This window comes from Oryza glaberrima, chromosome 3, assembly GCF_000147395.1.
Source record: "Oryza glaberrima chromosome 3, OglaRS2, whole genome shotgun sequence".
NCBI lineage: Eukaryota > Viridiplantae > Streptophyta > Magnoliopsida > Poales > Poaceae > Oryza > Oryza glaberrima.
This window is the reverse complement of record NC_068328.1, coordinates 25980156-25995264: the sequence shown is the minus strand read 5'-3', so window position 1 is coordinate 25995264 and position 15109 is coordinate 25980156. Positions and strand designations below refer to the sequence as shown.

The 15109-nt window shown below is 43.7% G+C and overlaps 4 protein-coding genes across 5 annotated transcripts; 2 read left to right on the top strand and 2 right to left on the bottom strand.

The window, feature by feature from the left end:
• Positions 1-3275: 3275 nt before the first annotated feature.
• Positions 3276-5750, bottom strand: LOC127766617 (GPI mannosyltransferase 1). The gene is made up of 4 exons (XM_052291713.1): positions 5396-5750; positions 4684-4866; positions 3785-4341; positions 3276-3699 (listed from the first exon to the last, which is right to left on the bottom strand). Exons 1-4 carry the CDS (start codon positions 5670-5672, stop codon positions 3382-3384), a joined length of 1335 nt encoding a protein of 444 aa, XP_052147673.1. The 5' UTR covers positions 5673-5750; the 3' UTR covers positions 3276-3381.
• Positions 5751-5855: 105 nt separating this feature from the next.
• On the top strand, positions 5856-9381 carry LOC127766618 (protein TRIGALACTOSYLDIACYLGLYCEROL 3, chloroplastic). The gene is made up of 11 exons (XM_052291715.1): positions 5856-6063; positions 6570-6666; positions 6772-6900; positions 7311-7406; positions 7518-7595; positions 7695-7756; positions 7846-7921; positions 8199-8306; positions 8434-8609; positions 8693-8777; positions 8876-9381. The coding sequence occupies exons 1-11, from the start codon at positions 5951-5953 to the stop codon at positions 8915-8917; spliced, it is 1062 nt and encodes a 353-aa protein (XP_052147675.1). The 5' UTR covers positions 5856-5950; the 3' UTR covers positions 8918-9381.
• A 731-nt stretch (positions 9382-10112) lies between these two features.
• LOC127766619 (uncharacterized) lies at positions 10113-11704 on the bottom strand. Of its 2 annotated transcripts, none has more exons than XR_008016253.1 (2): positions 11199-11704; positions 10113-10366 (listed from the first exon to the last, which is right to left on the bottom strand). XR_008016253.1 is itself a non-coding variant. In XM_052291716.1 (2 exons), exon 1 carries the CDS (start codon positions 11667-11669, stop codon positions 11292-11294), a length of 378 nt encoding a protein of 125 aa, XP_052147676.1. In that variant the 5' UTR covers positions 11670-11704; the 3' UTR covers positions 10113-10366; positions 11264-11291. The 2 variants fall into 2 exon arrangements, 1 of the variants encoding a protein (XP_052147676.1); XM_052291716.1 differs by having other exon boundaries at positions 11264-11704.
• A 186-nt stretch (positions 11705-11890) lies between these two features.
• Positions 11891-13749, top strand: LOC127765080 (uncharacterized). The gene is made up of 2 exons (XM_052289883.1): positions 11891-12708; positions 13104-13749. The coding sequence occupies exons 1-2, from the start codon at positions 11891-11893 to the stop codon at positions 13747-13749; spliced, it is 1464 nt and encodes a 487-aa protein (XP_052145843.1).
• The last annotated feature ends 1360 nt before the right edge of the window (positions 13750-15109 follow it).

Here is a 15109-nt window from a genome sequence, read left to right as displayed (position 1 = left end):
AAAATTGTGGCACGTGCTTTCTAATATACATACTTCCTGGTTCATGTTTCTGCAAATTAATTTTGCGTCGAGATCTTGCAGCTTTAGGAGTTTGCTGCTTTGTTATATCTCACCATATATGATGCACAATGTCTAGGTTTTAGGAAGCTATATTGTCATCTGAACTTTTCGTATAAAAAAATTGAAAATACAATGTTTTTCGTGTGAATGTGTCATTGTGTGAGTGTTGTAATAGGCATTAGGCCAAGTGGCAAGGGGACAAGGACAAGGCCGTGGACACCCCAATACCAAATAACTAGGCAATTGCATAGTGCCTCGAGGTACTATAGCATGCTAAATACCGTAGCATTGGTTAGAGTTAGAAACAAGATTAGGTTAATCCCTTAAGTGTTAAGTTGGACCATCTATATATCATGTTTTAAGTTAAACAATAAATCAAGATTAATCTAATCTCTCCTCTAATGCTCCTCTCCAACCTAAAGTCTAAATCCATTCCCTAGCAACCAACACCGCCTAGCTATCCTCTTAGCAGTGTTTACCCCGTTATGGCTCAGGTTATTATAACTTGGCATCATAGACATTCAACATAACTTACGATTCCGAGGGAGTTCTTCATGTCACGACGAGCCATCTACACCACTCAGTGATGGGGGGTTTATTCCATCATGTGCTTGATGCATATGGAGTTGAGAAGATCTACACGCACTAGATGGAAACACATGTGAATACCTTCGTTCATTTCCACTCTTGTTTAGATATAGTGTTGAAATTATAAAAACATGATGATTTAATTTATTCCATAAATAAATCATGATATTGCAAACGTAAACTAGCATGAACGCATCATTAGATCTACACATGTAAACTAAGTAGTAAAATATGAACAGATTAAAAATACGCAACATGTCGAACACGTACCGAGGTGGCGGAAAGACCGGTTGCTCGGTAGGAACTACTCGCGGTTGCGGGCATCAACGAAGGCACACAGCACGTGAGCGGAGAGGAAGGCGAACCGTCGCGGACGAACTGGGAGCAGTCGCGCAAAGCGCTTCCCAAAAACCTTCTTGCCACTTTCTCCCGATGCAGGACGTCAAAGGCAAAGGTTCCGGAGACCTGCTTTCCCGATCGCCGGTGCACGCCGGTGAGCGGGATAGAGTAGTCTACGAGCGACGGCGCAGCACAAAGTAGGAGGCAAACCCTAGATTGATTTCGCGTGTGTTGCGTGAAGGCGGCGGCTCGGTTTATATAGAGATAGGTTGCTTGATCAGCGCACCCACACGATCTCCACTCCGCGTAACCGAACCGGATAAGTCACGCGTAACTTATCCGGACTCCACGCCGTTTTCACGCATCAGATTTTTCAGAATGTTTCCAAAACAAAACAAATCCGAATTTCCTTGAGCAAAACAAAACTGCAAAAGGAGGCTACATCTGCACAAGGATGAGGAGCCAATTTTGCGGACCATTCGACACAAATCCGAATTTCCTACAGCAAAACAAAACTGCAAAAGGAGGCTGCATCTGCACAAGGATGAGGAGCCAATTTTGCGGACCATTCGACGCGTACGTCGTGCACGCGCCGCCTGCCCTGCCCTGCCAGGCCAGCAAGCGCGCACTTGTATTCCCCCTCTTCTCTCCACCACACACGCTTCAAGTGGCTAGGAGGGCATCCTCCCTTTTAAGAAGGTCCCCCTCTCCTAGAATAAGTAAGGTAGTACTAAACTCCACATGCATGTCATCCCATGAAGTGGGCTTTTATGATTTTCCAAAGAATTAATCTTCGAGTGGGCTAAGGCCCATCCATTAATTCCAACATATAGAGTATGCTCAGAAAGCTTTCTATGGTTGCGCCAGCTATAATGACTACTGCTGGATGGATACTTAGATTGGATTGTCATCGCCGGCCACATCTAGCAACAATTCGGCTCTGGTGACACCTCTTTCCTAGATCATCAAGGAATTAAAGATAAACATGCTAAAGTTAGTAGCCATGTTGCAGGTGAGGCGTCCCAAGCAGAAGGTGGCAATGGAGAGGTGCACTAAGTTGGAGGCGGCGGCGGGCATGATGGTGACAACTTTGGTTGCAATGCTATTGTCCTAGCCGTTAGCGTTGAAGAAAATTATTATGCACAATCAACCATCATCACTACAACCACGGCAATATGTCTTCAATTGGTGCGAGAGGAGCACCGTCCTATGGAGAGTGATGAGCCACAGGCCGCGTCCGACAATGAGGGTGATGCCACTTGGCAGCATGGCACCCAAGTAGCCTCGTCGCCACTGCCACATCTTGAGCAATCAGCGGCCTTCGGCACAAAGTGATGGATAGATCTACTTGCGCCAGCAAGAAAATCTCCCAAGCAACCCTCAACCTTGTTGTTGGTCTTGGCAAGGCAACGGCCCCGCTGTGGCCACCCATGGCATTGATAACCACATAGGGTGGCATAAAAACCTAAGTATTGTGGTCGATGATGCACAAACCACATGGATTTTAGCACATATCACCATGCTGCTAATCTATTTTTTTACTGGAACCATGCACAACCAAATATAAATAAAGCTCCCCGTTTCCCGAAGAAAAAAAGCTCCAACCAAAATACTCCCTCCGTTTCAAGTTATAAGATGTTTTGACTTTGGTCAAAGTCAAACTGTTTTAAGTCTGACTAAGGCCCTGTTTGTTTCAGCTTAAGATTATTGTAATCTAGATTATTAAATCAGATTACTCTAAGCTAGATTATGATAAGCTGACATAGAATAAGCTGCAAGTTGTTTGTTTCTCTGGATTATTAGAGGCATCTAAGAGTAGTGGGTCTTTAGCCACTCAATAATCTAGAAAAAGCTCCTCTAGAGGAGATTACTGGATTATACTAATCTGGCTTATAGATTATAATAATCTACTTGTTTGTTTTAGTTTACTCCTAATAATCCAGACTATAATAATCCTAAGCTGAATCAAACAGGGCCTAAGTTTATAGACAAATATAGTAATATTTACATTACCAAATTAGTTTTATTAAATTAATAATTAAATATATTTTTATGATAAATTTATCTTGGATCAAAAATATTACTATTTTTTCTATAAACTTGAAGCAGTTTAACTTTGACCAAAATCAAAATATCTTATAACCTAAAACGGAGGGAGTAGAAAAAAAAAGTTTTCCCTCTCCGAAGCAACTGCATTTTCCAGACTTACCATACAACCTAAGACAAGAAGTTAATAGTACAAAACCAACCAAGCCGGGTCTCAGGGTTAAAAAAAAAAAGAGCAAGGATGCAAGTCGCATAAGATACTAGTAGAACATTAAAAAGAAAAATCAGTATCCATGTCTCCAGAAATACATCAGCTGGTAAAGTAATAAAAAAGAAGGGTGGTATATGCTATTCCTTCTTGGCAGCAATCTTGCTTGCAGACTTCACCGTTGATGATGAGAAGAGCGGAGTGAACTTGTGGTGGTTGATCACCATGAGCATAACAAAGATGTTTGCAGCCAGGAACATGAGACCTGCTGCCCAGAGCGGTATGAAGACGTTTTGGCCCTTGAATTCAAGCATGTACGCCCACATCAGCCAGTGCAGTTGGGACCCCATCCACACCAATATACAGGCCAGACCCTTCCACTTCAGCTTCATGGTAGTCCAAGGGAGGATGAGGGGTAGCAGGCAAAAGAACCACACAAAGTACTGTGCTGTCATGACCTGTTTGATGGTAAACTTAACAATCAATATCAAGTAGTCCAGGGTTTTAAAAACGAGAAATGCCCGTGACTGTGAGACATCTTACCTTGTTAAACGCAACAAATGCAACTGTTTGGAGAAACAAACAAAACGGAAGATCCCTAGAGAAGCGTAGAATGAGTGCCAGTTGCACGATCAGCTGTGGCAGAAAAGAAGCGAGCTTCTGTATACTTGAGAACCCTTGCTGATGATGCAGATATATGTGGTAGAAATATATCGAGAAGTTATGCCTCGGGTCAGTCCGAGAAAGATGGTAAAGTAGTGCCTCATTTAAGAATTCCCATCCATAAAGGTAGAAGAAAACACCAGTCCAGAGAAAGAACATAGATCCTGAAAGTAATCCAAACAGGATCGTATTTCTTGTTATAAGGCTTGTCAGAAAATTCCATAAATTAGTTAACAATGATGTTGCCCCTTCCACACTTGGACTGGATTTATCGCTTTGTAAATGTTGCTTAGAAGTCCACTGTGTAAGAATAGGCCTTCCAGCAGGACCAGCATAATTTTTGCCCAGAACTATAACGAAAGGAATTGCATATATGATTGGGTATATTCTGAAGTGCACAATCAGACCATACCAGAATGATGCCTGCAATACTCTACCTACAGTAGACAATCAAACTGTAAGACATTTGACAGTAATATCAGTAATGCTCAGTATTATCCAAGTACTACAACGCAGAGGAAAATTATGTACAAATTCTTGTTCAAGTGCTTAATAAAGTAGTAATTTAGCTTTTCTGACTTTGTAACAAGCTCCACTAGACAATAGTTTAGACTGCTAAGACATAAAACAGGATGTCTTATGTTCCTATGCTTTGTATGAGAAGACCAAAAAACTAACTAAAAGATTCCATTATTAAAGCATTTAAATGATTATTATCTACATCAATACAAGATAGAACAAAACTGAACAGATAGAAACAACAGGTTTAGAGCTTACACCATTCATCAAACATATCAGGATCCAAAGTATGACAGCGCAGACTATGGGCTCACAGTTTCCTCTTGTGCCAATTGTGAACGTGAAGGGGTTGAACAACCAAGCTACAACAGACCAGATCCGAGTGCTGTCAGGGACACCACGTAGTTTCAGAATGGTGTCAATGAACAACCCAACAAGCAAATCTGCAAAACACATGATGCACGGCCATCTCAAAAATCCAACGAGGTAATTACGGACAATGTAAATAGGTTCATGTTCTCCCGACATCACGAAATCAGGAACTTACATGTCGATTATTAAACTCTCCCTAATTGACCTTAGTGTTGTCTTTGTGACAAATAAAAAAAAGGGGAAGGTTATTGTCTTACTGAGCACCTAAAATGTCTGTCCTATCATTTCAAACAAAAACATAAAATTGAACAAGCTCTTCATGTGATTCGTCTCACTAGGCCAAATTCTGCAGAGTTTTACATGCAATGAAGCCACTGGCTGAAAATGAACAAGAATAAATTCAGATAGATCACTCAGATAACTTCTGGCTTTCAGAAAGTCATCCCCAAGTTCTAAACATTACTTGAACCGCAGGTCACAGAAATCTACCCCCTTAAAATACAAATTTAGCTACAAATATTAAATGTTCTTCACCATTGCTACTACAAGAGTGAGCTATTAGTAACAAAGACAGCAGGCGTGTGTGAACAGCGGAATCACCTGCTGCGGAGAAGAGGAGCTTCCCCCACGTGGGGTGGAGGAGAGAGTTGGGGACGAGCAGGTAGGCGAGGAGCGGGGAGTATCGGTAGGTGGCGCGGGCGAAGGGGGACCCGCCCGCGGCGACGGACGCCGCGGCGTCGGAGAAGACGAGGTAGTCGACGTCGGTGTACCGCACCTCGAGGTGCGCGTCCTGCCACTCCCCGAGCGCCAGCATCGCCGCCCGCACCGCGGCCGCCGCCAGCATCACCCGCGGGAGCGTCACGGCGGCGGAGGCCATCTCGCCGCCGGTCGGCCACTCAGATCGCCACCGGAGAAGAGAAGAGAAGAGAAGAGAAGATTCGCGGGGGGAGGGGCAATTGGGTAATTACCGCCGGGATCAGGATCCGACGGCCCAGATCCTCTCCCCGCGCGAGCCGCGGATCGGTGGGGCCCACATGTCAGGTTGCCACGTGGGGGAAGAGAGGAGAGAGAGGAGGAGGAGGATTCCATCGGGTTTCCCTTTCTTCTTCCTCGCCCACGCGCGTGGCGCCGCCGCCGCAGAGCTCGATTCAGACCATGGCGTCGCCGTCCATCCCGGCGGCTCTCCGCCACCCGCATGCCCACGCCGCCGGCCTCCGCCTCCTCCGCTCCTCGGGAGACCCCTGCCCGCCCTGCACCCTTCCGTTTAGGTAAAAGAAAAATCATGGCCTGAATCTCTTCTTCTTCTTTTTTTTTTTGTTTCTTAGATGTTTTGTCTAAGTTGTTTTGGAGCATCTCTCCCGTTACCTTGGGGTTGCGATTCTGTAGGGAATACAATTGTGTTGGCAGATCACGGCTTGTTGTTGAATTGCTCGAGCTGCGTGAATAGATTCTTTGCTTTCATCAACAGTTCAGAGGAGGAGAAAGGGAGAAAGCGATTTTGCACTGTAGTTAAAAATTTCTTTGCGTTTTTTGATAGCTGACCCCGATTAGGCTGAAAAAATTGCGAAGCGCGGTTAGTTTGGCAGCTGGTTAAATTGCTCATATGAAAAGGGAAGAATGTGGCTGTTGTGCTGTTCTTGTGTAGTACTATGCTGGTTCATCCTGTGCCATGTTCATCTTTGTGAATATTTATCTGCAGTATTGCGTCCAATGTGATTGGTTTTATCAAATGAGATATGGTATTCATATTTTGCATATGTTCTTGCTTAGGCAGGTTATGTGGAGTGCCATTAAAAAAGGGCCATGTGTACGCTGGTGCTGTATCTGCTACCAGGAGTCCTGGCTTGGGCAATGCAGAGAATCTGCGTGAGGTATGCTCTTGCAACGATGCCTTGATCCTGATATAGCTTACTTGAATTGCGGTGCCTTGGAGTTTGGGGGTGATAAATTGTATTTTTGTTTCCGTCATGCTTTAGAGTCCAAGCTTGTCAAGGAGCTGGGGTATGAATGGGCAGATTGGCGATGATCATGATATTCTTATAGAATGTAGGGATGTGCACAAATCCTTCGGTAACAAGAAGGTATTGAATGGCATTAGCTTCAAGGTAAGTTCTTTTTCAAGCATTCTTTCCAGTTTCCAATTCTCATTGGTTCTCTGGTTTTCTACATCTTGGGCATTATTTGTAATCAACTACTTGGGTGCCTAGTACATATCCCATTTCAAGTATTGGAGCCACTCAACTGCATCTTCTTCAATGCTGATCCCAGAGTTAATGTACTTTACAAGTATTCAAAGCAAATTGGAAGCACAAATCGAATTGTTGTCATTCTGAATTTCTGTTTCCTTGCTCATATAGTCGTACCACCACAAATTAACCACTAGTTCTCTTACGTTGATCATACTCTCCATTATCCAGTCACTAGGAATCATTACTTAGTTGATTATTTTATAATCTTTTGGTTTCATTTATTTTTAGCCTGCAGTTCAGTTATGGTTCAAATTATTATTATGTAGATTAGACACGGAGAAGCCGTTGGAATAATTGGTCCTTCGGGAACAGGAAAGTCAACTGTTTTGAAGGTTATGGCTGGGCTACTGGCTCCAGACAAGGTTATCGCATCTTCTTGATTATCTTTATTAAAACAATAGGCTTTTAGGAGGTTCCCGTTTGATGTGCTGATGGCTGTTGTATTTTTATTTTAAATCTGTGATAATGAGAAGGGCGATGTTATTATTTGCGGAAGAAAAAGACATGGGCTAGTTAGTGATGAAGACATATCTGGTGTCCGAATTGGCTTGGTATACTCTTTAATTACTTCAAATCTGCCGAATAAATACCATGATAATTTTATCGACCAACTGTTCTCGAAAATTCTAAAATGGTATTTGCCTATGCAGGTGTTTCAAAGTGCAGCTTTGTTTGATTCTCTCACGGTTCGTGAAAATGTTGGATTCCTTTTGTAAGAACAATTACCTTCCATAAGTCTATTGAGAGTAGTCAATCTACTTGTATTTACTAATCTCGGTTTCCTCTGTCCTTTGGCTTTAGATATGAAAATTCCAGCCTGCCTGAGGAGAGAATAGCTACACTAGTGACAGAAACATTGGCCGCAGTAGGCCTAAAAGTAAGTCAATTTTTTTTTTCATGTTGAAGTTAAAACTAAGCATAGAATAGTCCCAAATTTTGGATTAGCGATAAGCCAATCACAGGCAATGCTTTTATGTGATTGTGCAAAGTTTTTGTCGGAGATAATTTAAGAGGCAAAATTATAGCTTGGATTGTTGAGGAATTCTAGATTTCTGTATTAGCTTACATAGGATGAAAGGATTATCGGTATTTTTCTACTCATACTTGTGATTTTAACATAGACTTAGATATATTATCACCATCGGTCTGTGCAGGGCGTTGAAGATCGAATGCCATCTGAATTGTCTGGTGGCATGAAAAAGCGTGTAGCTCTAGCTCGTTCAATAATATACGATGATACAAAGGAAACAATAGAGCCAGAGGTATACCCTGACTAATCTCTTCAGTCATTACGAGTAAATTGCTGTAATAGTTCACAGGAAAAGGAGATCAAACAGCTTAGCTTACTATTGACTGTCTTCTTGATATTATACATTTTTTCCATTACAGGTTATTTTGTACGATGAGCCTACTGCTGGACTTGACCCTATTGCATCCACCGTTGTTGAAGACCTTATACGTTCCGTACATGTAACAGGGAAAGATGCTCTTGGTAAGCCTGGAAAGATAGCATCTTATGTGGTTGTCACTCATCAGCATAGCACAATAAAACGAGCCGTTGACAGGTAATAGCAGGCATTGTTTTGCTGGTGGCTTCCAGCTTTCTGTTGTCCATTGCTAAGCTGAGACTCTTGTACTCAACTTTCAGGTTGTTATTTCTCCATGAGGGGAAGGTAGTGTGGGAAGGAATGACACAAGAATTTACTACATCAACAAATCCTATTGTAAAACAGGTAATGCAGTAATGTCTTAACTCTGTGCCTCACAAGAACCAAGTAACCTTAATATACTCGATCTTGTGTCTCACTCCATCGCCATTTGATATTTGTAGTTTGCATCTGGTAGCTTGGATGGACCGATACGGTACTTCTGAGAATTATAATCCAAGTTTTCTTAATGCTCCCTGCCCTACCAACCTGCACATTCTGCCATATCTACAGAAGGCATCCCAGAACAAGAGGACGACATGTGACTTGTATCTGGTTACCTTAGGCAGGTCTGGAGGTACACAGCAAAGTTTCTGCCTTGGCATTATTAAGCAACCAATAGTTGCGTTAGCACACAGGAATATAACCCTTGAGATTTGTTGGACCTTGTTAAGTGGAATAAACAGGAAGAAGAGCTTGTAAAATGGAACAGTTTGTTGGTTGAGTTGTGTAAATGTAACCTTGATTGTAGCAGCTGCTTGGGTGTTGGTGTCATAGATGAGAGATTCTATATTCAATTATTGATAAAGGCTCTACAATTTTGCGAGCCAAAATCGATTGGTTGTATTTGCAGGCCTGACTGCTAGTACCATAACATGGAGACAATAGATGAGATATTGATCTTATTGAACCTGAATTTCTGAAAGACTTCTATGGGCCTATTTGGCACAGCTCCAGCTTCAGCTCCACCCCTCCTGGAGCTGGAGCTAAACCAAACAGTTTCAGCTCTACCAAAACTGAGAGTGAAGTTAGGTGGAGCTCTCTCACAAAATGTACTAGAGTTGTGGAGCTGGGTTTAGGCAGCTCCACAACTCCACTCCAGACTTAACTCCTGGAGCTAAATTTAGGAGTTGGAGCTGTACCAAACAGGCATAGCGTTCTGAGGATGGACACATGTATGTTATACAGTTGAGTTGCTTTCACAGAGTTTCCTACACTAACAGACATCAGTCAGAAACCAAAATTCTGATAGTACGTAGCTCAACAAATTATCCGAATGGGGTTTAACTTACCTTTTAGAAAGAAATTTTAATCCCATATCTGAAAACCACAACATGTACACTGAACAGAACTAAATGTTGCAGCATATAGAAGATCGGACGTGACATACACGATTTCAAAGAAACTAGCCAAGAGATGCCATTTATATGCCACACACATTCACAATGCATCCGTGAGAAGAATATATGGTTGAAATTTAAGTGCGGTTTCACAGAATTGAAACTAACATTCAGTAACTGCACATATAGCTGGAGCAGGAACACTGAATAGCTCTCAACCAATTGATGAATGTTTTCAGAGACACCATGATCTGTATATATGGGTTATAGTAGCATCATTATAGGAAAAGAACAAAAGAGAAGGGCAAATTACCACCAGAGTTAATCATTAAAAGTTTTATTAGACAGAAATTCATGCATAAACCACTGCTTCCTGGTGCTCATTTTCATTTAGTCTTGACAGGGTTCCTAGATGGATACCCCGTGCCAACAATCACAGGCTGGTATTAAACCAGCCCCTCCCATAATCAAATAAAAACTGCTAGAAATAATCAGCTTGTATCCAGTGAGGGAGCGGTGTCGAGTGCTTGCTTGCAAGTAAAATCCTTGGGCCCACTAAAATAAACAGAACTGTGAATTAGTGCACAGAACATGGTAAAAGTATCTTTATGTTGTGCAAGAGCTTCTATTACAAATGGATATAACAGGGTTTATACTTGCAGCAGTCTACCATCTAATAATTACATATTGCAACTCTATCTTGTTAAAAATGGTAAAATCCTTGAAGAAAAAAAAAAGACTATGCCCAGGGAATTTGAAATGGAGCTTTTACTAATTTGGAGTCCTCAAAACACAATATGAAAACAGATGCATAATTTTAGCTGATGAAAATGAAAACATTTAGCCCAGTGATGCAGCACAATAGTGAATTGATGTTCTTTCTAAAGTTCACAATGTTTCATCTGGGAAAACTATTAACTGAAGCCAGGGGATGGAAGATTAGAGGATAAAATTTGAAAGATGTCTGTGCTAAACAATTCTTAATGTTACCCCGTATGCAAAATACAATTCTAGCACCACCAGCCCACCACACAGATGACACTATGGGCATGCACCATTGCAACACTTATTCAATTAGAACTGAGGAACAACAAAAACCAAATGAGATTATGAGACCCCGCCCGATGTTTCAAACTTATTCATCTACATTTCTGCCATAGTAATGTGACAGCATACATCAACAAAGCACTAGAGCCTGAAAATCTAGACCAAAGACCTAGACATAACTTAATACCATAATGATACAGCATTTTCATCTAATAATAATAACGAAATAGTAAGACTGAATCAAAATGAGCTACAGAAAAGTGTCTAACAATTCAATACACGGAGCAATCCACCCCCATTTCCGCTAGAGTCATGGCAGCAAGCAAGCACAGTAACGCACGAAATGGTGAGAAGCTACTCGCAATCGAAGCGGAGGCGGAGGCGGAGGCGGAGGAGGGTGTTCACCGTGCGGCGGCGGCGGCGGCGGCCCGCTCTATGTCTGGCGGCGGAGGCGCTTCCGTAGCTTGCGGAGCTTGTGCTTGTTCATCTTGCGCTTCCGCTTCTTCTTCACGCTGTCCGCCCACACCTCCGCGCCACCCCCCTCGCCGTCCACGCCCTCCTCCACCTCCCCGAATCTCGGATCGAGGGACGGGTAAATCTGGAGCCCGGGGTGGAAGGAGGAGATGACGTCACGGAGATTCCTCGCCGGGGCTTGGCTCGGGATCGCGCCTGGGCAAGGAGGCGCGGCGGGGTCCCCGGCGGCCTGTGCGGTTTGCGTCGTGATATGGGGCAGCAGCGGAATGGGCAGCGGCGGCGGCTTGCCGAGGCGGAGGAGCAGCCTGCGGAGCGGCGCGGCGGCGGCGGCGGCCATCGGAGATTTGCGGGGAGAAGCAGAAGCGGAAACCAACACGGCGAGGGTTTCTAAGCTCGGACGAGCCTGGGCCGCATTAAGGCCCATGGGCCCAATACGACATGTCTCCGGCCCACGAAACGTGCTTGGGGTTTAAAACGCACATGGATCGATACGCGGCGATCTGAATCTCACGCTTCGCCGCCGCCGCTGCCATCGCCGTCGTCGGAGCGATCGCTGCGATGGCGAGCGAGAGAGCGGGAAGCAAAAGGGCGGCGAAGGGAACGGAGGGCACGACGGCGGCGGCGGCGGCGGCGGCGCTGCAGCTGCACGGCGGCGTGCTCGGGGAGGTCCTCCGCCGCCTGGCGCCGCGCTGGCTCGCGGCGTGCCGCTGCGTCTGCAAGGCGTGGCGCGACGCCATCGACGGCGGCGGCCTACTACGCGCGGACCTCCTCCCGCTCTCGCTCGCCGGGTTCTTCCTCAACTTCTCCTGCCACGACTACTCGGAGTACTTCTCCCGCCCCACCACCACCACCACGACGACGACGACATGCCATCGCCATCTGATCACCGGCAAGCTCGACTTCCTGCCCTCGGAAGGAGAGTGGCAAATGGCGCTGGATCACTGCGACGGCCTCCTCCTCCTCGAGAGCGGCTGCGTCGTGAACCCAGCCACGAAGGCGTGGATGGATCTAACGCCATACCCACCACCACCTCCTCTCATAGAAGAACAAGAAGAAGTAAAAACCTACCCAGAAGAGCACCTCGTGTTTGATCCCACCTTGTCGCCCCACTTCGAGGTGCTGATAATCCCCCATCTCTTGCCGTTCGATAAGGATCGATCCAAGAAACAACCACCTCAGAATTCCGCGTGGCCGCCATCGCCGCTCGTCCTGAACGTCTTCTCGTCAAGAACAAGGGAGTGGGAGGAGAGGCCGTTCGTCCGAGAAGGAGAGGCCGCAGGAGCCATGGCCGACGTAGCATCGGTGCGGGGCACGCATTACGCTGCCTACTGGCGAGGAACGCTTTACGTCCGTTGCCAAAGTAATTTCGTTATGAGGTGATTCATCCCTTTGCTCTATTATACTGTAGCAATTATATAAGTAAATTTCAAAAAACTACAACTGTTTCATCAAACCTGTCACTTTGAACTTTAGCCAAGCTTTTCGGAGAACTACAACAATACTAACATAGTAGTATATTTTTTTTATTAGAAAGCTATACAACATTAATTATTTATCTGACTAGTTTGAGCACACCTGTCATACACAAATGGTTAGCCACATATGTCATATACTATAAGATAAAGTTGCAGTTTTATGAAATCCCCGACTAATTAAAGTTGTAGCAAAGTGATAGTTTTGACCGAATAATTGCAGTTTTGTGAAAAAAATTACTCTAATTATATATTTGTGTTCTTTGTTGTACCGTGTACCAATGAATTTCGGTTTACAGATTATCCTTGTTAGACAACAAGTATCGAATTATTCATCGGCCGGTGGATGCGGAAGCGAGGGAATTTTCGAGCCGTTATCTAGGAAAATCAAAACAGGGCGTGTACTTTGCGTCACTCAGCAAAGACAGGCTTCTAGTTTGGCTTCTCGATGAACCATGCGGTGACATGAAGTGGGTCTTGATGCATCAAACTGACCTCGGCCCCAGCTTGGCAACAAGCCATAAGCTTGATGGGCATTGGATTCTGCACCATATTAACTACGAGTGTAGTACTTGGCTTTTCCCCAAGGGAAGAAAGCCACTGACGCTAGCGAGAGAAAATTTTGAATGGAATTCCGACGATGATGATATCGTCAACGACGCAGCCGAAGATACTGTCAAAAGGAGATACGATGAATACGCTCTGATCCTTGGGTTTCGTCCCTACAAGGAAATTCTCTTTATCGAATCAATGGACAGAGGGTACGCTTATCATCTAAGCAGTTCGAAATTCGAAGAGTTGGGTAAATTGCACCCAGTGAGTTTGCACGGTTTACCTAATGAACACCTCGATGTGGAATTATCTTTTCCATATACACCTTGCTGGATCGAAGAGTTTCCCCAACCAGAATTGGATTGTAAGCTCAATTCAATTTGGAAGCCGTGATAAATTAAATTTGTTACTGTTCGTGAAACGCTTGACATATATTTATAATGTTTGAGCCTTCTTTTAGTCTATAACTTTGTCGAATCCCTGATTGCACGGAGCTAATAGAATCATATTTAGCGATCAACTCTCGCTCTATTTTTGCAGTATTTCTTCATAAATATTTGTGGTTAATTTATCATCACTTTATATACTCGTCAAATCTTAAATTCCTTTAGAACTTATTTGATTAATCCTCGAGAGGAAGAAATAGGATGGGGTTTATTTTACACCGTTGTGATGTGGTATCATTCCTCCTCCCATCCCCGACCTCCAAACCAAATAAAATCTTATGTGCAATTATTCTCCCTCGATTCCTTCCTTTTAGAATTAACCTAACGAGCTCAGCCAGCTACAGCTAAAACTACTCTGCTGGCCAGTACCACCCTACTAGGCCGGCAACTTATTCCATCCGATAAACCCCGTATATCTCCTGATATCTCTGCGCAAGAAACGAATTCATCCGGCAGCGAGTGAGACGAGCAGTAGGCAGCTAGGCAAACATAGAGCCGAGGGATCAAGAAGAATAAAGCAAGTGGATACAGTATTTAGGTGACTGAAATCTTGTGATTTTCGACATTTTCTTTTTACCTTCTTTCCAGGGGCAGAGGTAGAGTATCTCAGGGGTACCCAGGAACCCGGTGAAGAAAACTTTTTAGCTGTATCTTACCTATTTTCATCATGTGTGCATCTTCTCAATACAAACTTAAACACCCATATCAGTTTAAACTCGATGTAAAGCAAAGTAAATTAAGAAAGTGGCACCCTCTACATTTCATTCTAGCTCCGCCCCTGCTTCTTTCGACCATTTTTTTCCTCCATTTACCACTCTTATTATTCTCCTCATTCTGTAGCTACGTAAACTTCTCTTCTTTCATAGATAAAAGGGAGGACAAATGAGGTTACTTATACTTTTCAGTTTTAGGTAACCTAAAAACTTCTAATGTTCACCATTTAAATGCCTAAGAGAGACAACTTGGACGAGTTTATATATCTAACCATCTGCGGCAAAATTCTTATATAAAAGAAGGTTCATATGTGTGTCATTTCCATATTGATGTATTGTGCTATAGAATATGGCGAAGATGGTAACGTTTTTTTATTACCAGTAAACCCCTAAGTTAACATCAATATGGAAATGAGACACATATGGCGAAGGAACTTTTTATTACATAGTAAAATGCTTAACATTGTAAAAAGCTTATCGACCCAAAGCGAGTAATATACTACTCGCCAAGAGCCCAAGAGCCATCCCGCGATCATCACAATCAACAGTAAGTAGACCTTTAACTGTAAAAAGGACAATATGAACAAGCGAGAA